The sequence below is a fragment of the Phyllostomus hastatus genome, unplaced genomic scaffold (assembly GCF_019186645.2).
Source record: "Phyllostomus hastatus isolate PE091 unplaced genomic scaffold, TTU_PhHast_1.1 phas_scaffold_39, whole genome shotgun sequence".
NCBI classification, from domain to species: Eukaryota; Metazoa; Chordata; class Mammalia; order Chiroptera; family Phyllostomidae; genus Phyllostomus; species Phyllostomus hastatus.
Genome location: NW_025334028.1, coordinates 11,392,032 through 11,416,376, shown reverse-complemented (window position 1 = coordinate 11,416,376; position 24,345 = coordinate 11,392,032). Strand labels below are relative to the sequence as shown.

Here is a 24,345-nt window from a genome sequence, read left to right as displayed (position 1 = left end):
GTCATAGAAAATGGTCTGAGTCCTGAACAACTACCTAAGCCTGAAAGCTGATGGAAACGGTTATGGGAGGGTGCACCTTTGACCCGCTGGATCTGAAGCTGCTTCTCAGGCCTAGACCAGACCTCACAGCCTTTCTTCCCCTACTCACAGGCACCTGACACCTCTGCTTCCCTCCGGTGCTGCTGCCTCCTAAGAGAGCTCCTCCTCCCACTCTTACTGCCCAGTGGGAGGCAAGCTCATCAATCCCCCCTTCCTTACTACAGTCAAGGACACTGGCCAGGGCCTTTAATGGTCTAAAGGGCTCTATTACCATCCATTATAAAGAGCACATGGTGTAAACCTTGGGGAAGTTACTGAGCTTTTACAGAATTATTACACTGGCAGTCCTTGGAGAGGTGGTTCTACTCCCTACCAACTATCAACTGGCTTAACAAACCTCCTCCTCCTTTAGATGTAACTAATCTAAGTAGATAACTCTAGACTTTCAAAATCTGGGAGCCAGTAAAATTATTTTTTAAGAAAAGGGAAAAAAGAAAAAGGGAAAGAATAACTGACATCCAGTTAAATACTTTTTCTAAAGAGGACAATAAAAACAAGCAAAAACTCACCCTCTGCCATGCCAGTACCACAAATAAAATAGATTTTTATTACACACACACACACACACACACACACAAAATCCATCACTTAAACTATAATTAATTTACTTTTTAAAAATCGCATTATATTGTTCTTTTTTTTTCTTATTTTGCTATGGAGAAATGAAAACACATTGCATCAGGGGAATGGTGGCACTTGGGACCCACGATTTAACTCGGTCCCACATTCAGCCATAGTGAGAAGACAAAATTACCTCTTTACCTCAACTATGCAGTTTAAAAAATATTCAATCCACAGCAATCCCCCCTTCCAAAATACATGGAACAAACATTATGCCTAGAAAACAGAAGAAAGCTGGAGCTGGAACCTGAAATCCTCTGTCACTACAACTCCATGTTCGTAACTGCTCAGACACTGAAGGAGAGAAGGCCGTTCTCTCCTAGTCTCTCCACATCCCTTCTAGGTATGTGGAAAGAAGAACTATTAGTTCAGTACCATCCAGAAAGGACAAATTGGGTCACAATGCTGATTTAAAAATCTTTATTACGTAGTTTAAACTGTTCTGAAAACCCAAACTATATCTGGACTTACTTGGCCTTAATAAAGAACAGCTGGGCAACAGGACTCATTCTTTAAAACCAGGCCAAAGGGGGGCAGAAATTCCTAAATTGTGCACATCCCCCCCAATTTGTTTCCAAATGCTAAAGCTACTTAAGACTAAAATTTGTAAAGCTAAAACCTTCTATTTTCCTCACTAAATATGTGAATAGCAGCTCGAATGCCTTTCTTTTGAGGGAAACCCTAACCAAACTCTCCTATGGTGCCTAAACTTTCAACAGAACTTAATCCAAATATATGAATATGGGTCATTTCTTCCCTCTGCGATGCAGCAGGATATTATGAAAGTCATTACTTGAAAGCAGGAAAAAAAAATCCGAGCAATAGATTTACATGGGAAATTACAATGTATTATAAACTTTTAATAAACAAAAGCATTTTACTTACGATGTTCCCTGCTGAGAGTTAGGGTGGGTTTTTGAAGCGGTATCATATTGTTCTGTGGGGGAGGGAAAAGTGGTTAGAGCAGCACAGTGACATAGATGCATGAGATTTTTAGTTACAAACTCTGTTTTTGCTGTCTCCCCTCACCTTTCCATCTGAACACTTAGTATATTTACATTCTGTCATCCAGAGTGCTAAACACTGCACTTGGTATAATCTCACCATTATTTGTTACTTCTAGAGAGAGTGCTTAAGAATGCAAAACCCTTAACAGAGCAAAAATACTCTGAAAAGCACTGCTTGCAGCAGGCCGTACCTCACTGCTGGGAACTTCCTATGCCTTGGAGACTTTCCCTGATGTCAGTTGGTGGGGGCTAACAAGGAAGCACCACGACAGGGGTGCTCTCCCCGCCCCTAACCTGGTTTGATCTCCTCTATCTACCAGTGATCTGCAAGCACTCCTTTCACAGTCTCTGTCCTTGGCCAGCCATGCTGTCCCTCCCACCTGTTCCTCTACTATTCAACAGCCACAAACATATGTATTCAACAGCTCTGTAGAGACTGCCTAGTAGACAGGATGTTCAAGGCATTTGACCCTGTCCTCAATGAGCTTACAGTTGACCGTGCGACATCAAACAGGGTGCAAGTACCTAGAGCCCGGAGCAGTGTGAGATAAAGTATACAAATCAATCATAAACTAACTGTCCCAGGAATCTAGAGAACAGCCCCTCTGTTGGTAATGACTAAAGAAGGCAAATTAAACAGGGAAGAAAATGAACTGTGTCACAAGGAATGGCTGAAATTTTGACAGAATGACTTCTGGCAGGAAGGTAAGGAAGAACTTCAGGCAGATGAGACGATGTGAACAAGGTACCGAGTGACAGGGGTCAAAGCGGCACCTGTGCTGAACAACATGGAAACCCAGGTGGAAATCAGAGTTTGGAGGGCTCTGAATGCTAGGTTGGGAATTTATGACTTTATCTGTTGGGCAATGAGATACCACCAAAGGTGTACCCCGGGGCTCAATAAAGTGATTTCTCAGAAAGATCATCCTGGAGGTGCAGCCTAGTACAACCTAGAAGGGAGCAGGAAACGTTAAGTGTGGAGGCACTGGCCAGTTAAGAGGCTACTGATTTTGTCTAAGCGTGAGGCAACGAGCATCTGGAACAGAACTCGGGGTGGAATGGAAATATGGGTGCCTTTTAGACAATGGTGCGTGTTCTTGTTCAGAAATGTGATGTGGAGACCCCTGAATATTTGTAATTAATCAGTTTATCCTCATGGTGGCAGCAGCTCTTACATGACAGTTTAAAGTTGCTTCCCCTTCAAGTTAGAAAGCTAGGGCCAGGATGACAAATCAGAGCCCCTATTTTAGGGCTAAAATAGCCCCTATTTTAGCTCCTCTGACCACTCACAGGGACTCCCATACAGTCCTCCTGACAGCCCTGCCATACAGCCCTAAGCTCCATGAGGCTCGTCACCCTCAGGCAGCCACAATTTGCACAGGTAGACTTTACTCTCTAGACTTTACAAGACTCCAAAACCTCACGATCACTCTTTAAGATGTTTACATTCTCTGGCTGGGCATACTTTGAGAAACATGTGTCAGTCTCTATCTTTCTGAAAGCTACATCCCCATAAACTCTACGCCCTCTTCACCCAACATGCAGCTAGACCCCTTTTGGGTCCAACGAGGCCCGACAAAGGCCACATCCTCATAAAGGTAAACAGGGTTCCACCGCACACTGACAGACAAAGTGGCAGCAGCACAGAAGACCCCAGGGTAAACATCCGTGAGCCAAGATCTACCGGAGACCTGCTGTGTCTGACAGTTTCTCATCAGAGCAACAGATAATCGACTCCAAAGGCCACGGCGGGACCCACACATACCTAGACAGAAAGCACTTACTAATCCTAGTATGTATTTGCTAGAAGGGGACACCAGTTACAGGATAAAAAGGTCTTTCTAGACCAGGAGTTAGTCACGAAGCTGTGAGTAAGCCAGTGGCAGGCACAGGATCTGCGCGGCTGGCAGCCCTTGCAGGTGGAAGAAGAGCCGCAAACGGCAGCCTGCCCACAGCTGAGCGGGCAGCCCCCCACGCTCGTGCCACTCCACCCATTAGGTATTTTTGGATGGAGGTTTCCCAGTCTCCCCAGGAAGCCATCGATTTCTGTTCAGTTTACCTTGCTACTTACACAACACTGTGGCAAGACGGTCAGTCTTATTTCTCTGCATTTGGGGAAAATTTAGTTAGAGTTCCTTGTAAGACCTCATTCAGTATCTCTAGGGCAGAGCACAACACACTTTTTCTGTAACGGTCAGACATATATGTGTATTTTTTCCAATTATAAAAAACATTTATTTAAAGTGCTGTGACATTGTGATTTATAAGAAATATATATTTGGTTATTCAGATAACTATATTTCTCATATGTATCTAGTCTTTGTCCATAGTTCCTAGTTCACAGCTCCAGAAATCCTCCAGATGAATATTTTATACTTTGCCTGCTACACCTTGTAGCTTCATAATAAATACATGAGTAAGGCTGCGTCCCCACAAAACCTTCTTTACAAGAACGAACTGCAGAACAAACTGGGCTCTCAGGTGGAAGTTTGCCTGCCTCTGCTCTATAGGAAGGATGTTCTGTTCATGCTTTTTTCACCTTTTTACTCTTCTCTCATCTAACTTAAATGATAGAATGATCCAGGGGGAATAATGTAAGTGAGGGAAAAGAATGAGGCAGGGAGATATGAAGGGAGAGTCACCTCCCTGGAACATCTATCTCTGCGCTCCCTCTCTCGCCACACGCACACACACACAACCTGCTTTGGTCTCCCCGTGATTTGAAGACTGAAACTTCATAGCTTGGGCACTTACCACACAGTAATAATGAACTAAATGATTACAAATACCCTAGCCAATTTTGTAAGACATAAACTACATCGCATGTATCTGGGATACAAAGACTTTACCAAGGTTACTGATGAAGAGGAAAGTTCAAATAGTTACCTTTTTTTCTGTTTCCTCCTGAATTTTTAAGTATTTACAATCCATTAAAGGGGTTCAAAATTGAATTATATGGTGAATACCATATAGAGGGGCTAAAGAAGCAATGTGCTGTATTCTTTATGAAGGTTTCTCACTTTTATGTTAAAAAAAAAAACAAGAATCACACAAAATATCCCACCTAGTTCTTATACAGGGGTTGGCAAAGGTAGATTTACAGTTGTCTGTATGGAAAAGTACATGCAGGGTATGACTGTTACAATCACTTTATTAACTCAGAAAACCATCTCTCACAACCTTAATCCTACTTTTGCTCACCCTTGTATACAATTCCTAGATTATACTGCTCTAGAGAGTCTCATTCAAGATATTTATCATGTTTCAGGTAATACCAAATTATATTTGTTAAGGACTTAACTAAGACATCTTCATGAAGTCTTTGCAACAATTTGAAATTGTACCTAAAGAAGAGCTTTACATTTGCTCTCTCTTCCTAGTCTTTCAACGCAGAAAGCCCTTATCTCTGCCAGGGCTTTTGTCATTAATGGTTTTTAAAAAAGTATTAAGAGAGGCGAAATCATGCTTTGTTCTCCAGTGCAATAATCAGTTGCATACATTTACTTACTTTGGTTTTGGGTTGCAGAACTGATGTGCTGAGAATCCTAGAAAGAAAAATAAAAATCTCCAGTTATTAAGGCTTATAAATCTAAGGTCGCATCATGTCTAAATCTATTAAATGCTGATAAATATAATTTTTACATATATTAGGTTTTATTGCTTCCCTTCTTTCTTAGAGGCTATTTTTCCTTTGGTGTTGAGCAAAGATTTTTTAAAAATAAAGTATATATAATGTTTTACCTCAAAACCAGTAATAATGAATTATCTTTAATAAAAAACTATCATTAGAAAATATCTAGTTAGTAAAGAATCATTAGTAAAGTATCTAATGTGGCAAACACTGGCTTGGGTAGACACAGCCTTTTGAAAACAATTATCATGGAAAGAAATAGCTATAATATATTAATAATGTGCATGCACACCAAGCTAAACAGAACACAGACCCAAAGATGATATTGCCACATTCTAAAGGCTATCCTAACATATGATTCCCCCCCAAAAAAGAAAAATAGTAGTGTTTTTATTTTTAATACACTGCTCACAAATACTGCAACAGAAACATGCATGTCTGCTGCTGGTTGGTTTGTCATTAAAGCCAGCACAAGTGTAGCTAGTCATGTTAAACTTTAAGAAAATTTACAAGGTGTGAGTAGTGTAGGATGTCTGTGTGCATGCATGTATGTATGTATGTGTACATATGTGTATGTGCAAACTCTAAAGTAGGAATCAGATAACCTGCCTCAATTCTCTATACCTGTGTTTCCCCATTTCTCAGGAGTGACCCTCAAATGAGAGCATTTACTGGAAAGCCCTGAATACCTTCATAAGGCACAAAACCCTTTACAAATATAAGATGTCCTTACTGACATAATTTGGAGAATAAAGTGTTTAAAAGCATTATGGAGTACTTCAGAAGCCAAATTAATTGTGATTTTAACCCAATCGCCAAAGATTTCAACAAGTAACAATTGACTAATCTGGCTCACAGCAATACCCAGACTTTTCACTGTGGACGCAGTGCCTGCTACACTTGCAAGGAATTACCTTTGTGGGAAAAGGGAATTTGGAGGGCTCTGCTGTACTAGGGGTATGTATTGCTGTCAAAGGAGGAGGCCATGAATGGGTCATTTCCTGAAAAGAGATTTGGAAAGGGAAGAAAAAATCAGTTACAAATAGAACATTTATTGCTACTTAACTTTTTAAACAATGTAAAATAAATTGATGGTAAATGAAAAGTGAAACCTTAAAAGTTATTTCATTTACTTTTTTAAAAATGCCTACTTAATGGGCTATGTTCAAAAGCTGAAGATTTCCAAAATCAGTTCAAGAAAGAAAAACAAGAGCACAGAACAGGAAGAGTTTTAACACTCTGAATATTATAAAGCGTAAAAACGTGATAGGTATTACCAGAGCTTATGTAACTGAAAACGGAGTCTCTGCCCAATGCTTTCTTTCTCCCTCGGCTTCTTTATTACATTTCCTGGAATTATTTAAGTTCAAAGGAAGAAGAACTTTCCTGTTTGACTTGAGCAAACAAGTAATACAGGTCACTTGTTCCTCTTGGGAGAGGATTTAATGGATTTGACCCTTCCTTGATACACACTATTAGTACATAAGACCTGTTAGGAGGGGAGAGCCTTAAAAAATTAACTTCGCTTTCCATTAACAGAAGTTTAATTTCTATTCCCTCTTCATAGAGGCAAGGTTTCTAAATCTTATAAATTAATGCATTTATCTTGACATAATTTTTTTCTCAGCACATTCATGAATTATATTTTACTTTGCTAAAAAAATATCCTTGGAAAACCCATTGCACTTTGCTAAAGAGCCAAAATGGCACTGGAGATCATCAACTCTGACCCTTCCGTTTTGCAGATGCAAAAACTGAGATCCAAAATGACTGGACTGGGTGCCCTAGGAAGCAACAATGTGAAATTCTACCTAAAGAACAGCTTTATGTTTGCCCTCCCTTCCAGCAAACAGGCATAAAGACCAGTGGCTGAGAGCACAGAATACAAGTCTCTTGCTTTCCCAGTCTAAGAGAAAAAAATACACTCCCACACGTACAGAGCAAGAGCAGAGCGGACTTTCTGAACACTTTTAACAATCCAATATGGAGTTACTATCAGCCATGACAGTTAAGCCAACTGCTATGTCAAGACTGAGGTAATGGGGTGAATGGGAACACCCAAAACCACGCAAGTCTGGACACTCAGACAAGGGCTCCATCTAGACACTGATATGAGTGGGACCTCTGCCCATTGTGGCCTGTAAGAACTCAGAGCCCCGACCACTTGAGGCTGCAGCGTAAATCTCAGGCCATGCCAGGAGCCCTGACAGACTTCCAGGCCACCACACATGTGCTGCCCCTGCAGCCACCTGGCTTGAGACTGACACTTGCCTCTCTACCTGCAGATGCCTCTAGTGACTGGGAATTTGCTCTGGACACTGGTTCTGCTCACTTCTATGTGTATGTAACTCTACAGGCTTAGTAGGGAGGTGTTCTTCAATAAACCTGGCAAGGTGGAAAGATGCCAGCAGGTGTGAGTGGCTCCTTTCAGGGATGCTCCCTTGCTCATGATACCCCATGTATCAGACCTACCGGCACATGGGCATAGAGACTGACAGGCAACTCTCTGCCAGCAATCCGATGACCCTACTTCAGGCTTTATTACCTCCTTTCTATAACACGCTGTCTATTATAACACTTCATTTTCTTCAAAATACTGACCAACCTCTCTATGACCACATATCCTTGCAACACCCACTGATCCTTGCAACAACTGGACACAGAACTCTAGCAGGTTCTTTCCAATCCCAGTCTCGGCCTACATCTTCTCTGGCCTGTTCCTGCAGCCACTCTCTAGGTTGCTGTAGCCCCACGATCAACATAAATGGCCTAACAGAGTAACAAGCAAAGTAACTGATGCTGGGTTTTTTTTTTAGTAATTTTTATTACAGGTGAAAGTGTCCCCTTATCCAGCCATTGGTTTGGTTCAGTACAAAAGAGAAGTTCTGCACTAAAATGTAAGAGCTCTGGAGCCAAAGCCCCAGACTGGAACCCTAAATCTGACCCTCACCAGCCATGTGAGCCTGGGCTATCTGAGCTCTCTGTGCCTCGGTTCTCAGTAACAGGTGGACTGAGACCACTTATTTTAGGAAGAGTTAAGGATAATTCACACGAAACACTGGGATACAGGGTGCATACACAACACTTAAAAAATTAACAGCATTACAACTTTTAATTAAAAGTCTAGCTTTTAAAGAACTTCAATACTGCACCAAACAGAGCTCCTTGCTGTTTTCTTTATCTGACCATTATGATGCTACAGTGTAAAAACATAATTAATTCAGAAGCTGTCTGAAAGTACCACCCTTAAATTTTCCAAGAATTTCTTTAGAATTTGTTTAAAATTCTGCCCTGGCTGGTGTGGCTCAGTGGACTGAGTGCCGGCCTATGTACCAAAGGGTCACTGGTTCAATTCCCAGTCAGGGCACATGTCTGGGTTGCAGGCCAGAGGCCCAGTGGGGATGACCAAGAGGCAACCACACATTGATGTTTCTCTCCCTTTCTTTCTCCCTCTCTTCCTCTCTCTGAAAATAAATAAGATATTAAAAAAGAATTTGTTTAAAATTCCAATTTCTTTAGAATCCAATCTATGACTTTTAGTCACCGATTATTCTCAGAAAACATCCACTGTACTCTCAATGCCTAAGGCCGTCCTGGCTACTGAACGAGGCAGTTGGAATGTGCATAAACTCTTTCAGGTCCTGAGTGGTTTGCTGGTAGTCTGACAGAATTTATGTCCTTTCCTAAATGCCTCGCTTAAGAGAGGGATTTAGGCCTTAAGAGAATTGGGACCATAAGAGGAAGCTGCCCAGAATTGCAAAGCCACGAATCTGCTCCCAGCCTTATCAATGACATATCACACCAGGGGGGTAGAAATATGTGGCACTGCCCCAGTCCTGGCCTTCTGGGTGACACAGCTGCTGTCGCTGCCCCACACACCACCTCGCTCATTTTGCTCTAAACACAGTCTAGTTCTTGCTGTTCCGTAACACACTACCCTGTTCCCCTCCCAAGGTTTCTGCACTGTTTCCTCTGCTTAGTCATTTGCCTGCTATAATGACTCATACCATTTATCAATATTTGGCATTTTATTATATATTCATCTTCCCCACTATGACATCCATAACAGCAAGGGCTCTACCTTATTCATATGGCTTCTCCAGTGCCTATTAAAGTATTTGAAGCTTAGTGGGTATGCATTGGGTATGAATAAATGAGTGAACAAACAATAGTGTTACCACTCATTGTATCCATGTTGCTGGAATGTTGCACTAAGGTAACACCTACAAGTTCTGCATTATTCCCCCAAGAGACTATACCACCTGAGCTAAGTAAAAATCCTGAGCTATTTTCATTCACCCACTAACGAGGTCACATTGTCCTGTCTGAACCCTGTGCACGACCAATTCCTGGTTTCCAGCAGTGTCTGTCTGCTATCTTCTTACTCCATCAGGCAATAGAAGTTATAGGTTACCACTTCCCCTTCATTAAAACACTTCCACCCTTAATATGTCCCCTAGAGAGCCAAATAATATCTTCCATGATTGATTTTTCTCTTTTAGAAAACTGTTTACTGCCTCTATTGCCCATGAGAAAGATTTATGTTAGGATTCCTGGCAATCGTCATAAATTGCCGGTACAAGGTAAGAACAGGAACCATGAGGAAGAGGAAAGTATCTGGATCAACATGAGAGAGAGAGAGAGAGAGAGAGAGAGAGGGAGAGAGAGCACGTGCGCAAGCACGCACGAGCAGATGCTAGATGGACCCTGGAGGTCATCTATTTACCCAGGGCCTTTATTTTAGTAATGAGGAAACTGAGGCCCAGGGAGAACACACAACTTAACTGAGACTACAGATGGAGGAAAAGGATACAGACTCTAAGAGATCAGCACATCTGGTCTCCCTATTTACAATTTTCAAGTAAAAACAATCACCTGTTGCTTATATTAACCATTTACTTCCAAACATTTCTAGGTTAGTAAGAATTCATTAATGTGATGTTGGGTGAGAGGAGAGGGAGGGCGGATGAGTTTATTAAATTGAAAATGCTTGTCTGAAGCTTTGATACCACATCCTAGATAAAGGATTTGACAGCCATATACCAACACACATCAAAACCTAAGAGTAGCGTTAGACATATGCGGAGACAACTGACCTATATTGTTGTATTTATTTTGGAAATAATTATAAAACAAATCACATACAACTTCAGAGAAAATGGTATGGCCATACTTTCTAAGCCATTTGTTGTTGTTATGAATCACCATACCGAAGAATTTCAGAAATCCCAGAGGGAGAGCATCAAACAAAACTTGATCAAGATAACTTGTTTATTACTATTTATGCTTGCTGGTTAACAAAACTTTCTCATTTTTAGGAGGACAAAGTATGCTTCTTTAGAGGTATTTCTTTCTCAGAAAATCTTAACTACAATATAATGGGACAAAAGACTGTAAAACAAAAATATTTTCCAAATATCTGGTTAGACACTGCTTTTATAAAAATTTCGTAAGTGAGAAGGGAACAAGTACACTTAATTACTTGTTTCAGCTCCACCTCACTTTACAACGAAAAATTAAAGAAAAAATTGGGTAAGCATATATTTTGAGGAAAAAGAGTGAGTAGAGATACAAATTAATAGGCACATGTATCAAATATATTTCTCTATTTCCAAAAACACTAGAAAACTTATAGAAAAAGATAGAGCAAGAGTATCATTAAAATTGACATGGAAGAAAATTAAAAGCTATACAGGAATGAAAAATAAATAAAACTCTCAATTATTACAATTACTGTAACCAAGTATTAATTTCAACTCTCGATTTCCGAGAAATTAAAGCCAAAATGGGAAACATTAACAGTTTTTACAATTCTTTTCTGATAAAAAGAAAGCAAGCTGGTTCAGTAAGGGTAACTCCCCTCCTTTGAACTAAACCCTAGAAAGAACTTGTTGTCCTCATGAAAGAAAACATGAGTGAACAGGTGACGGGTTCAATGATGCGTTTGCAGGAGCAGCACAGTGTTCCTGGTGCACTAGATAAACAAGAGCAAAAAAAATAAGTCTTCCTTGGAGGTCTAAAAATGTCAATTTGCTTTCTGTTTTTCTTTTCACCTCTTTAAAAATTCATGGTCTTGGCCCTGGACAGGCAGCTCTGTTGGTTAGAGCATCATCGCAATATGACAAGGCTGTGAGTTTGATCCCCAGTCAGGACACAGACAAGAATCAACCAATGAATGCATCAATAAGCAGAACAGCAATCAATCAATCAATCGATCGATCCCTCTCCTCTCTCTCTCAACAAGAAAAAATTTAAATAATAAACATATGGTCTCATTGAAGATACGGCTATACACATAAGGTGCCACCTACAAACCATCAAGAGGTGTAAATCAAGCACTGATGCTTCCCTTACTGCATCACTGCAGGGAGTTTCCCCTCTGGGAAGTAGGCAACTCTCCCCAGTGTCAACAACCAGCAAAATTTGAGAGAGAGGTCTCGAAACTCTGGTCCAAGTGTGCTGCGGTTTGAAGACATAATTTTTATTTAATAAAATAAACATTTTATTTTTTAATTAAAAAATTTATATTTAAATTTATATTTATTTAATAAAATCTGTCCAAGAATTCCACTGTGTTTTTAGAGTCCATTACTGCTCTGGTAATTTTGCTTTTGGAAGTGTTTGGGGTGGGGAGGGGTGGGGGTTATATAAAAGGGTTTGAAATGGCAACTTTTCACTGAAGTCAAAGTAAATAGATATAAGCCCTCCTACTTAAACATTTCTTCAAGTGAGAAACAATAACAATGAACTCACCTTCAGAATCTCTTCAACACAATGGACTTCACTGGAATAGGTCTGCTGAAAAGTGAAAAGGAAGAAGAAAATAAGCACACACAAAAAATACAGTATTAGCAGATGCTGGTGTTAACACAGTAATACTCTCATAAATGGAAACACCTCAGGACCCCACCTTGTACCTGCTAAATATTAGGAACTTTACATCCTGGATGAATTAAAATAGAAGAGATTAATCTGACTTAATCATGGGGGAGGGGGTTCTACTGGATACAATAACAGACTAATTATGACCTCCAGGTCAAAAGTTTCCAATGGAAAATACCTTTAGTAAAGAAATTTAGGATATTCTTAAATCTAGGGGAATAGCAAATATAACAAGGTGGAGGCAGAGAGAGATAAAGCAAAACCAGTGTTTCATAGTTCGCTCCTTCAGAGCAACATCCGTCCAGTGAGCCAAGTGAAATGAACACAAAGATGGTGGTGATCTGAATGCCTTAGCATAAGTCTACAGTAAGGAGGCCAACATCCAATTAAGGATAAATTATTTGGTAATATTTTAACTGGCCAAAATATTCGTTTCAAAACTTATGTCTCTAGCTGCACTTCAGGTCAGTATTTTGATCTTTGATATGCATAAAAAATATGTACATATGTACACATACTCAATACTTCCCCAGAGAAAGATGCTGTCTTGGTATTTGCCCCCAGTGTCTTGGAAAAAGGATCCACTATTTTCACCTCTGCCCTATGCCCAGCTAAACAAACGATGGTTGCTGCTGCCAATACCACCAGAGACAGTGTCTAGGAAATGTCATTTTACAGTCTTTATATTTTGAAGTGCAGAGAAAATGGAAAAGTTAAATATTTTAAAGCAAAAAAAAAAAAAAACTCAAAAACCCTTTTCCTTAACTAGAGACATGAAACAAAACTCATGACTTCATGGGTTTCAAACAGTAAAGGAACAGTAACTTCTGATGTGTGTCAATTTGTGAGCCAAGCGCCCTGGGCAAGTTCCCTACAACACACACCCTCCTGCAACTGCCACTGCTACGAAGAAGGCGCTGGCCCTCCTGGTGAGCTTGTTGCAATATCTGACTCCTAGTTAAGGGAGATGGAAAAGGGTCCTTTTCCTGGCCATTGTTTCTAATTTGAGTGTAATGAAATACAGCATTGGCTGCTAATTAGAGTTTATAAGCCTGTTTCCTTCATTTTATTCTTTTTTTTATTTTAGTTTATTTTTACAGGAAAAAGGAAAAAGAAAGAAAAGAACATATGACATTCACACTGTCCTAGAAGTGACTCTAATGGATGTGTCAAAATTCAAATGTGATTTGACCTGCCTAAGTCCATTTTTACAGCACATAAATTTCATGGAATGGGTTTTATTGAAATACTTGCAGTTGGCTATTTTTGAGGTGGGGCCTGGAAGTTAGTAGACACAATCCAGGAATCTCGACTATTGTTTGTATCTGCCGCCCGGCAAGACCTGCCTTCAGGCATCACGCCTGTCAACAACTGGACCTGCTCACTCCCTCTTGGTTTTCAGAGCCATTAACAGATGCCTAAAATCTGAATCAAACATTAATGTCCAAGCATTTTAGCAGAAATGAATGCTGTTTTGACCTAAGGTTAAAATGTAATTATATTCCATGGTCTCACTTTTTCGCATGCATCATTAGGAAAAAGAACAATTAGAAGCTGAAGGTGAATCAACAGAACAGAGCATATGACTGCAGGGACTCTGGTCAAACAGTCCCCTCATACTGTCTGTTGCTGGAAGGGGAATCCAATTAAAAAAATCTAGCAATCAATGAAAAAGTGAAGCATGTTGGAATGAGGGCAAAAAAGATTGGTTGCCCACTGCTTCCAAAAGAGTGAGATCGAAAGGCTACAACTTCAGGACACTAAAAGACTTGCTCATCTTCATAATGACTCAACCAGTCAACACTTAGCCAAGACGTGCCATGTCACTAAAAGATTCCTTTTTTCCTCAATTTTAATTACATGAAGCTGACAGCCATGGGGGTGTGGGGGTGGAGGGACTGAGCAGAGAAGAAAAAGGACCCATGAACATGGATTACATTGGGCAGGGGGGCTAGGTGGAGGTAGAATAGGGTATGGGGAGGGGGGAAATGTTAATGGAAAAAATACAATAAAAAGTAAACTATTAAAAAACAAAATTAATATTTTCATTACATGAGACAAACCAGGACTGAAGACATTTTTCTATAGCTGATTGTTTATTAGTGTCACAGTAAGATATATATTGCTAAACAGTCACCACATGACCTATTAAAAATTCTGACTAAGTTCTTAGCTTCAAGTAATAATTGGTTAATTTATTGTGAACTTTCCTATAAGGTCCATTATAGAAGTGGGACTATTTCAAAGGGGTTTAGGGATGCCATTTCAAATACTTGAGAATACATAATATTAAAAGATCTTTCAGCAGCACTGTTTATAATGGCAAATAACTTGAAATGATCAATGACCAATAATAGCAGTCCAGATAAAAAGCTTTACAGTACACCTAGCAGTATGTTATGCAGATGTAAAATAATGTAAATATATGTACTTGCATGGAAAAGTGCTAAGACATGTATTTAACTTTTTCTTTAGAAATTTCACACTTACAGAAAAATTTCAGGAATAGTATAAGGAATCCCCACAAACACATCGAATTCCCCAAATGTTGGCATTCTACCACATTTGTTTTATAGTTTTCTCCCCTTCTGCCCACCCACACATCTATACTGAACTGTCTGAAAGTTAGAGAATTAGAGTCAATGCTCCTTTACCCCTAAAGATTTCTGTGTGCTGCAAGGTACATTTAAAACTGCATCTAAAAGAGGGGAGGTAAGGACATAGTCTATATATTATAGAGCCTATTTTATGTCCCATCTACCTCCACTCCTCCGTCAAATCAGAGACTCTTAAACTAGAGTACAGCTACTTCAGATGCGTTTGCAGAGCAAGATCTGGAAAAAGAGGCTGCCTTGTTTAATGAAGTACAACTTGGCTCCTCCAAGTCTGCCCCTGGAAGGAGACTTTTCAAAAAGGGAGGGTCAGTTCAACAAACCCTTGTGGCCTTATCCCTTGCGTAAAATCCACCGTCCCCACTGGTTCTCCAGCTGAGCCCTGCCACTCCAGCTCAGGTGCTCCCTTCACACTGTGGCCAAAAAGGAAGCAGTCAGCTTCCCTTAAGTACAGCTGATTTAAGGCTGAAGATCTTCAGTAAGACATCCTCAAAGAATAAGACAGGATAAAAAGGAATAACAAAAGTCTATCCTAGTTACATGAGTCAAGATGCTGTAGGCCATAGGGCACTTACAACTACAAATCTCACTGCTGTCTCCCACTTCAGAAGCCAGGTGCCTAAAGGAGACGGCACTCGCTTCCCGAGGTCCTGTGTGTGGACAGAACCCCAGCAGCGACCTCACTTCCCTGAAGGGGTATGGCCTAAACACAGAGCCATAATTCTATTTTTTTTTTAATGACAGCAGCTATTGGGTTGGCCAAAAGTTCATTTGGTTTCTTCCATACGCTGGCTCTAGTAGTGCTTAGTTGTCTTTAACTTCATTTGAAACAATTTTCTTAGATTGTATTGTGACAGCTGTCATGTCAGCGTGCATTTAAAAAAAAACTTATCAAAACTGGTAAATTTTTGTGTAGCTATTTTAATATTGAAAATGAAAGAAGATATGCAACATTTTCAGCATATAATGCTTTACTACTTCAAGAAAGGTAAAAATGCAACTGAAATGCAAAAAAAAAGATGTATGAAGTGTATGGAGGAAGTGTTGTGACTGAGTGAATGTATCAAAAGTGGTTTGCAAAGTTTCTTGGTACTACTGACATTTTGGCCAAATAATTCTTTGCTGTGAGGGAGTCTTATGCATTGGAAGGTGTTTAGCAGCACCCCTAGCCTCTACCCACTGGAAGCCAAGAGCAGGAAATAACTAACATACTCAAAATATCCAAATCAATAAACTTACTGGTGAAAATGAAATATCTGTCTTTTCTTTTATGGAAAAAACCATGAGGACTGTTTGGCCAATCCAATACTTATTGACTACATATTGAACGTGATAGTGTATTAAGCTCTTCACATGTTTTTATTTCCTCCATTTGGTATCATCTATTATAAGATTCACCATCATTAGCTTGGCACAGGAGAAAGCTACTGCACTGAAGGAACCCATCAACTCTAGATCCATCCCTCAGTACAGAAACTTCAGACCAGGAAAGGCAGCAATGCTGGCTTTGGTCTGATTTCTCACTCCTCTTGGAATAACATTGTGTAATCATAAGGAAATGCGCTGATTCCAAAATAAAATATGTTAGTGAATGTCTTCTAAGCATGGCACAGTTTGTTTTAATAAGCTAAAAAGAACCGGATGGAAGAAATATACCTTACCACTGAGACCAGGAAACTCTCGCAATACTGTGTTTTTAAGTCTCTCAAGTTTCAACAGAGCAGCACTTTTATAACAATGCAATTCACAAAAAGGCTCAGTTATCACCAACCAGAAACTGCAGGGAGCACAAAGGCAGCATGCTGAGGAAGGAAGCCAAAGATCTTGGATTCCAGTTCTGGCCCTGCAATCCTGGATGAGATTCAACTTGTTTGTGACTACTTCCTCGTGGCAGGGAAGGTACTGCATTTCCAATCTGAATCGCTTCAGAGGGTTGGTATGAAGGTCAAATGTAAAACCTGAACCATTCCCTGACTCCCTCCCTCCTGAAACTGTGCATGTGCTCCCACAGCTGTATGTACTTTCCTGTCAAAGCACAGCACATTTTGTCTCTGCTGCATCCAGATTACCAATTCTGTATAGCAGGGAATGGTGCTGCCTTGCTGAATCACCTCTCACATGCTGCTTGCTGGTCTGTGTTCCATCACAGAACTCAAAATACAACAGTAAGTTTCTGGTTCCAGTTGTTAGAGCTTTAAAGACTTACTAAACACTATTGCTTGTCTGAATTATAAGTTAACATCTTAATTAACAAACTACATGGAAATAAGCACACTAAGGACAAAGAGGAAATTGTTTTTGCATTGTTTTCTCCTTAGAAACATTAAGATATTCTTAGAAACTATTTTCACATATCAGGTTGGCAAAACAAAAAACAAAGGATTAACAATACTGTATCTGAGAGACAGACGTGGGAAACAGGCACTCAGTACCTGAGTGGTGGGAACACCCTGGCTAGTGGGAAGGAAAAGTGGCCCAGGCTCTGAAGATAGCAATTTGATGACAGCCACCAATTCTAGTTTCTCATACTCTGACCCAGCAATCTGACTTCTAACACCACCTGCTACATGTACAAAAAGACCTATGTACTAGTTACTCACTTCAGCCTAATTTGAAAATAAAACATACTAGAAACCATCTAAATGCCCATCTATAGGTAACCGGCTGAGAGAACTGTAGTACCTGCAGCTTCCACAGAAATAACTATGCAGCTATGAAGAGGAGGCTCTTCATAGGCTGATTCATCTCTAAGACACTGTTAAGCAGGAGGAAAACAAAACCAAGATGCAGTATGTGCCAGTATTTCTGTAAATGAAAGGAAACGGTAAGAAAAGAACATGCCTGTAGAGTTACTTATTGTGCATAAAATACCACTGGGAATAACACACTAGAAGCCATTTCTAAAAAATTAAACTAGGTGGCTGGGGTGGGGGTAAAATAGGAGGAAGATCTTCACTGTATATCTTTTTATCATTTAACTTCTGAATTATAAAATGTTATCTATTCATAAATAAAAACAAAAGTTAAATTGAGATAAAAAATAGGGATAAAAATTTTCTCAAAATACACCTAAATGTCTTCTGCCACATCTGCTTTATTTTCTATTAGCCTTCTTCTACGCAGTTTTCTACTCCCCAGGACACACCTGTTTGCGTATGCCCCAGTTTCCTACTTGGTGCCCTGGACTTGCCCCAGCTAACACTCAGCACGCTGACCTGTTCACAGACTTACAGTCAACTTCCTCGAATGGACGGTGAGGTGCTCCTGGGGGAAACCCATGCTCTCAAAACATGGCCCTGTGTTTGCCGGCTAGTTCACTCTTATTTCCCAAACTAGACTATATAGTCCTTGAAAGAGAGGGTGTTTTTTTTGGGGGGGGGGGGGGTATTCTCTTTTGACCAGTCACACTTAAATACTGAGCAGACACATTTGAAACACATAAAGCCTCATAGGATTGTTCCCATCTAGCCTGTTCTGTCTCTTTCTCCAGCCGCTCCCCCACCTCATACAGACATACCCAGACACACAAATGTTTTCTCAAAAATCGTACTAACTGATGGTTCCGAGTCTAAAATAACACTATTAAATTACTTTGTCAACCATAACCAGATTTATAGATACATAAACCTGTATCACTGCTCCTTCTTTGAACACATATGACTATCAAATTCAAGGGCAAACAATGATGAGGAACCATGTCTAATTCTATATTTCATAGGGTGCCTAGACATTCTTTTCTTCAGAGCTGGGTATAAGGTAAGACTACAGAGTCACAAGAAAAAAACCTTTCCATCAGTTTCTGGATGAGGCTGAAAGAAACTGAAGTCATATGAATCAGATAAACCATTTAATCCACACTTTGTCTGAAAACACCTGAAGATTTTATCCTGGGTTTATTACAGCAGTAATCACAACAGTCCTCTCTGGGCTAGGTGCTGGTTGTCTGTCTCCTGACATCGATGATTTTTAAAAACAAAAAACAGAACCCAGGGGGAAAAAGGGGGAAAGAAAATTACTGAAGCGGTAGGCTAGAGGGATATATACTCTGAGGGAACAATCTAAACTTCAAACTACCCTGGGGATTACTGATTCTATAATAAACACAGAGGAGAGAAAGCAAATAGAGATGGCCTTGCCCTTACGTCTTAATTCTCAGTGAGTAAATTTTCTTTTCTTTTCTTTTCTTTTCTTTTCTTTTTGGCTTTAATGTTGGATAACAAACAACCAGGTTACTTGCCAGGGTCTATAAAAGGGCCAAAGAGCATTCTGTGAAAAGTACAACTCATTTAATACTATGATGTTATGGTTATAAATCATTTATTTAATCCTATCATCAAAGCACCTAAATTTAAGAAACTATTTTGCTTTTCTCTAATCTGTTGAAAACCAGATTCAGCCATTCTTTTTAGGAAAATAAAATAAAAAGGGTTTACTGATTCCACTGGATCTCTGGTAGGCTTAATCTTTTCTTTGTCCTGCATTACCTTTGTATGTAAGTTTGGGCTGAAAGTATAGACAAATTACATCAGACTTATAGGAAAATGCATCTGATAAACTGACTTACTGAAGAAAAGTGAAAATACTTTTAATAACAAAGTTTTGAACAAATATTTAGTCACTCAACAAGTGCCAGTGTTCTTTATTTTTTATAAATATAAGGGGTGGGGCAGTTAAATGTAAATTAAAAATTTATTCTTGAATTTCTTAACATAGGTATTAAAATGTGCCAAGGAAAAATTTTTCTTTGCTAGTAAAATAAATGTTATCTAAAGTTGCTAAATTTAAAACTTGTGTGAGCATCCACAGCATATATGACCAAAATTCAGAAAGCAATAGTAGATTTATACCCATTTTGAAGACATGAAGCAGCCAGTAACCCTAACCCTAACCCTAACCCCAACCCTAACCCATCTTTATCCATCTCAATATATTACTCTCTCAGTCCCCTGGCCCATCTCATCCCCTCACACTGACACACACATGTAATGAAGAACTTTTAAAAGTACTCTTTTGATTTTATTCTAGAGCCCTGGCCCAGGTCTCCCACTTGGAGAATTTGAAGGCATAGTGTGACTCAACCACATTTGTCAAAACTCCCCAATGTTCTTGCATCAACTTTAGTTCCTGGTTCTGCCTTTCCATCTGAACTCTTCCAGAGTACAGAGTCTAGGTGCCAGAGAAAAGATAATATGAAAAAGAGGCAATCATTGTAATAGCAACAAAAGCAACTTTGAGAACTGTGTTTAAATGATGGGAGGGTCAAACAAGCAGCAGTAAACTCTCTCTCAGTTGTCACACAAATCCGACAGTGGCTCTCCAGACTCCATCCACACACCTGGCACACAGCCTGCTGAGAGAATGCTCCAGGAGCCCACTTCATTATCTGATACCATCAGAATCACAAGGCCGGTTTGGGGGATGGGGAAGGCTGAGGGGGAGGGGCATGTGCCACTTTTTAATAAAGATCCTTCTTCCCACTTTAAGTTCTTTAATTGGTCGACAACCAAATCCTCTGTAAAAATACACAAACAGAGTATTATGCATATCACCAGAATAATGCTGTCTGTCTGAAAAGTTTTAGGTTGGCTCCTGAGCAAGTAAGTCTTACCTGTTTTACTCTGTTTTTGGTAAAACTTTTAAGAGGAATCTCAATGTCAAACAGTTGTTTCCTTAATACAATTCTCTCAAAAGATTATTGAAGGGAAAAAAAACCCTCAGTTTTTTCTGGACTTAACTAGAACACTGGCTTTAAAAAAAATTACATGTGTGGAACTTAAGTCAATAGAAAACTCTACTGCTTCCTAAATTTGGGGTAACAGGTTCTCCAACACATTTTATGGCATACTTCCTAATAAAAAAGAAGCCACACAGTATTACATGAATTCAAGCCAATCAAGGAAGAGTTTGCAATATATAACTTGAGGGTTCTCCCTCTTTTATTATTATCTCTGCCCAATTTCTCAGCTCTCTCATGGCTGATGTAAGATTCACTACTGTTAACTTTAAAGTAAGTAAATTTTATCTCCCAAGAGAAAAGTGGAAACATTGTCATCTTCTCCAAGTAGACCTTCATCCCATAAATTTACACCCCTACAGATACACACTGTGTGACCACAAACTACGCTGAATAAGTGAAGGAGACCCATACAGATAAAGAACATTATGAGTTATCCACTACACCTGCCTGTACTGGAGTATGACTATTCTGAAATATTCCTAGACCAGCAGAAATCAATACTACTATAATTGGGTAGGAGTTACACAGTCTTTTAAATTTGACTTAAATTCCATTTGTCTGCTGAAAAACAAAAACAGCAATAAAAGCTGGGGGTGGGGAGAGGGGAGGGAAGGGGAGGGAAGGGTAGGGAAGGAGAGCGGGGCAGATAGGTGGAAGAGAGTGTATATACACACATATTTAAGCTTTTTAACTGCCGATATCTTCAATTTATACCTTTACTTTAGGAAGACAAAAGACATCATCAACATATACTGAGTTATCTAGAAATTTACAACCAGAGCTTGAAAGATGGACCAAAATATCAAAGTGCTAAGGAATTGCTTATTTTAAAATGTTTTTAATGTCCTTAAAACACATTTTCCAAAAATATGCTGTGATTTGTACAGATACAAAAGTACAATATTATATTTTTCTACTCTTACTCCATTATTTCATTAGAAAGAGAGAGAGAAAAACAGGGAAGAGAGAAAGGAAAATCCATAATCCAAACCAACAACCATGCAAATCTCAAGAGGTAGTCCAAGTCTCTAGAGGCAGCCGAAAGGGGAAAAGAAAGCCACTGCACACCACCTGTCTGCTACCTATCAAGTGTATACCAAGGGAGGGGACATGGGAGGGGCTGAATACCTGTGGCTGGAAAGCTTATTTACCTTATTTATAAGGTCGCACACATAGTAGCACTGAACTACAGAGGTTATTTTGATTATTCTTTGATGTTAGCCCTAACAGGAGGCAAAAAAGAAAGAGAGAGAGAGAGAAAGGAAAAGTGGGAAAACAGCAGGGTTGCGGGGGCGGTTGTTTTAAGGTCTTTCTCCTGCCTCCTGTTCCCCACCTGAACTTCAGGCTTGCACTTCCTCGTACTTACTGTGGGGCAGCTGTACACTGTGGGGCACTTACCTTTCTGAACATGTCTTACTGCCTTCCTACATGGCAAACAAGCTTTCCTGTTTTCATACATCCCTTTGGCAGCCCCTAATCGTGCCACTAGGTCACTGTCTTTTGCGCTGTCGGCTGCAATGGCGGCCCTGACAGGAAAGAACTTTTCATTTCTTCCCTAGTACTGAGCCATAAGAAGCTACAAGTGCTCCCAGGCACAACTCCCCTGGCTCTGCTCCTAAAAATGCTCTCTCACAAGTACACCGTTGCTTAGCAATATTTGCCTTCCCCCTGTACATTTGAAATTGGCAACATCTGTCCCTTTGGCAGTTTTGACTTGTGCAAAGCACCATGCTCATAGTTTAAAAATATACAGCTTTATGAAATGGGCAATCCTCTACTCTTCCCACCCCTCTAAAAACCTCCTAAATGGTTTGATCTTTGCTTATACAAGTCAATATAAAAATCTACAGGATTTAAGGCAGGATGTTGCCAAATATATGTCAGCCACCAGTGGGAGTTCTTATTAAACCCCACCTAATAAGTAGTGTGTTTGCACAATTACCCCTGAAAATGTGTCTGAACTAAAAACCCCATTTAGTTCATAATTTTATATACAATTAATTCTACTACCAGGTATGTGTACATACATGTTAGTAAGACAAGATATAAAGGCAATTTATTCATGGAGTAGGTAAGAGAATTTTCATGCTCACATTACAGCCCAACCTTATGAACACATGCATGCCTGCATGGACCAGCTGCAACAGAACCTAAAAAAATCTACATCAGGGGTGGGGGGTGGGGGTGGAGAGAGGGGTTCATTTAATTTCAACATCATGAATTTTAAAACAAATGATCTTATTTTTTTTAATTTATCCCTCAACATAGTCACCTTAGTTTTTTTACTGATGTTACTAACACTAAAGCGGTTCATGATATTGTAATTTTATGCTTCAGGAAAAAACATAAAAAAGTAAAGCTTTTTATGGGTAGTATATATGTTCTGCATAATTACTTTTTATCTAGCCCATCAACGGGAAATAAAAATTGGAATGATGATAAGAATAATAGTCAACTAAGTACTGAACAACATTCAATGCATTTCAACTTCACTATGTACATATTCTAGTACTTTTTAGCCAAACTAATTTTGACATATTAGAAACATATGTTTTCAAAGACAATCTATAGGAACTGAGTTCTAGCTACAAAGGAAAGGCTGACCTATTGCTTTCATCCAGTCTCTACCTAGAGCTTATAGAAGCAGAAAAGACTGGCTGATACTTACAGCCACTAAAAATACACCCAAAAGGTCCTTGACTCTGTGAACTTCACAATAGCCCTGAAAGTGAATAACACACACAGATTTGGAATCCTGCTTAGCCACAAATGTGAATTCAATACTCTACACCCTACTTCTCACCGTACCTCAACACTTGCTATTTGCCCAGATGACACAGTAATTCTTGTGAAGTTTAAACTGAGTTTCAATGCAGTTTATGGAAGGAGCTTGAGCAGACTTTGCAAACTGGAGGATTCGCAAAAATCTCAGGTGTTTCTCCAAGTCATCCCCAGTGGTTCAGGACTTACAGGGTAGTGCTTATGAGCTGCTAGGTTCCGAGTCTCGCACATCAGCTTCCAGATACAGCTCTGCCAGGGACTGACTGCTGAGCTCACTGCACAGAAAGGGCTTCAGCACAGTGCGTGGTACACAGTATATTCTCCATAAAATATAGACATCACTTGGATTATTACACATTATACTATCCTGCCATGGCACAGAAGTCTCTGTCTCCCCCCGCCCCTTTCTTCCATTCTAAGCGTTCCCATTTCTCCACAGCATCAACCCAAACACAATTTTTCCTTAATGGCTGTCTATGGAAACTTCCTCTGGAATGAGGAAGGAAATGCTAAAGGAATGGATGACAACAAACTTTATATCTTTTAATATGTGTATAGTACAACCCTTGCTTGCACCTCTCTCTGATTTACCCTGAAACAGCCAAAGTCTCTCCAGCTCCAAAGAAGCCATCATCTACTGAACACTGGTGGCTGCAATACATTTCTAGTGAATTCTGAATTAACTAATGCATGGAAAATATAGTAATGGGTAGAGGCTGGAATCCTGCCTGGGTCTTGGGGAACAGGAGGATGGAAGAGCTGGGGCAGGGGCTGTGGTGCTGTCCACCAGGCCAGTGCTGATAAACCTGCAGGGTTCTGCCCCACAGGACACCCACCGCTGTCAATCCATACCCTGGACAAAGAGGAGCATAAAAGCTTCCCCTGAGAAGAGTTGCATGATTAGGCGGGGAAAGCAAAGACTGGTCATGTCAACACTGCCTTCCTCCGTAACTGTTCCTGTTATAGTGTACAACA

At 39.9% G+C, this 24,345-nt stretch overlaps 1 protein-coding gene across 11 annotated transcripts in view; it reads right to left on the bottom strand.

Moving 5' to 3' along the window:
- The window catches only part of AFF1 (AF4/FMR2 family member 1), a 192,672-nt gene that overhangs the window by 46,220 nt on the left and 122,107 nt on the right, over positions 1-24,345 (bottom strand). For 10 of the 11 annotated variants that reach the window (XM_045819950.1, XM_045819943.1, XM_045819949.1 and 7 more), the window contains 4 exons: positions 12,112-12,156; positions 6,273-6,359; positions 5,236-5,272; positions 1,606-1,657 (listed from right to left, as the gene is read on the bottom strand). In XM_045819950.1, the coding sequence (XP_045675906.1) occupies positions 1,606-1,657; positions 5,236-5,272; positions 6,273-6,359; positions 12,112-12,156 (221 nt within the window). The remainder of the gene's footprint in view (positions 1-1,605; positions 1,658-5,235; positions 5,273-6,272; positions 6,360-12,111; positions 12,157-24,345) is intronic. The other variant, XM_045819947.1, reaches the window with a different exon arrangement.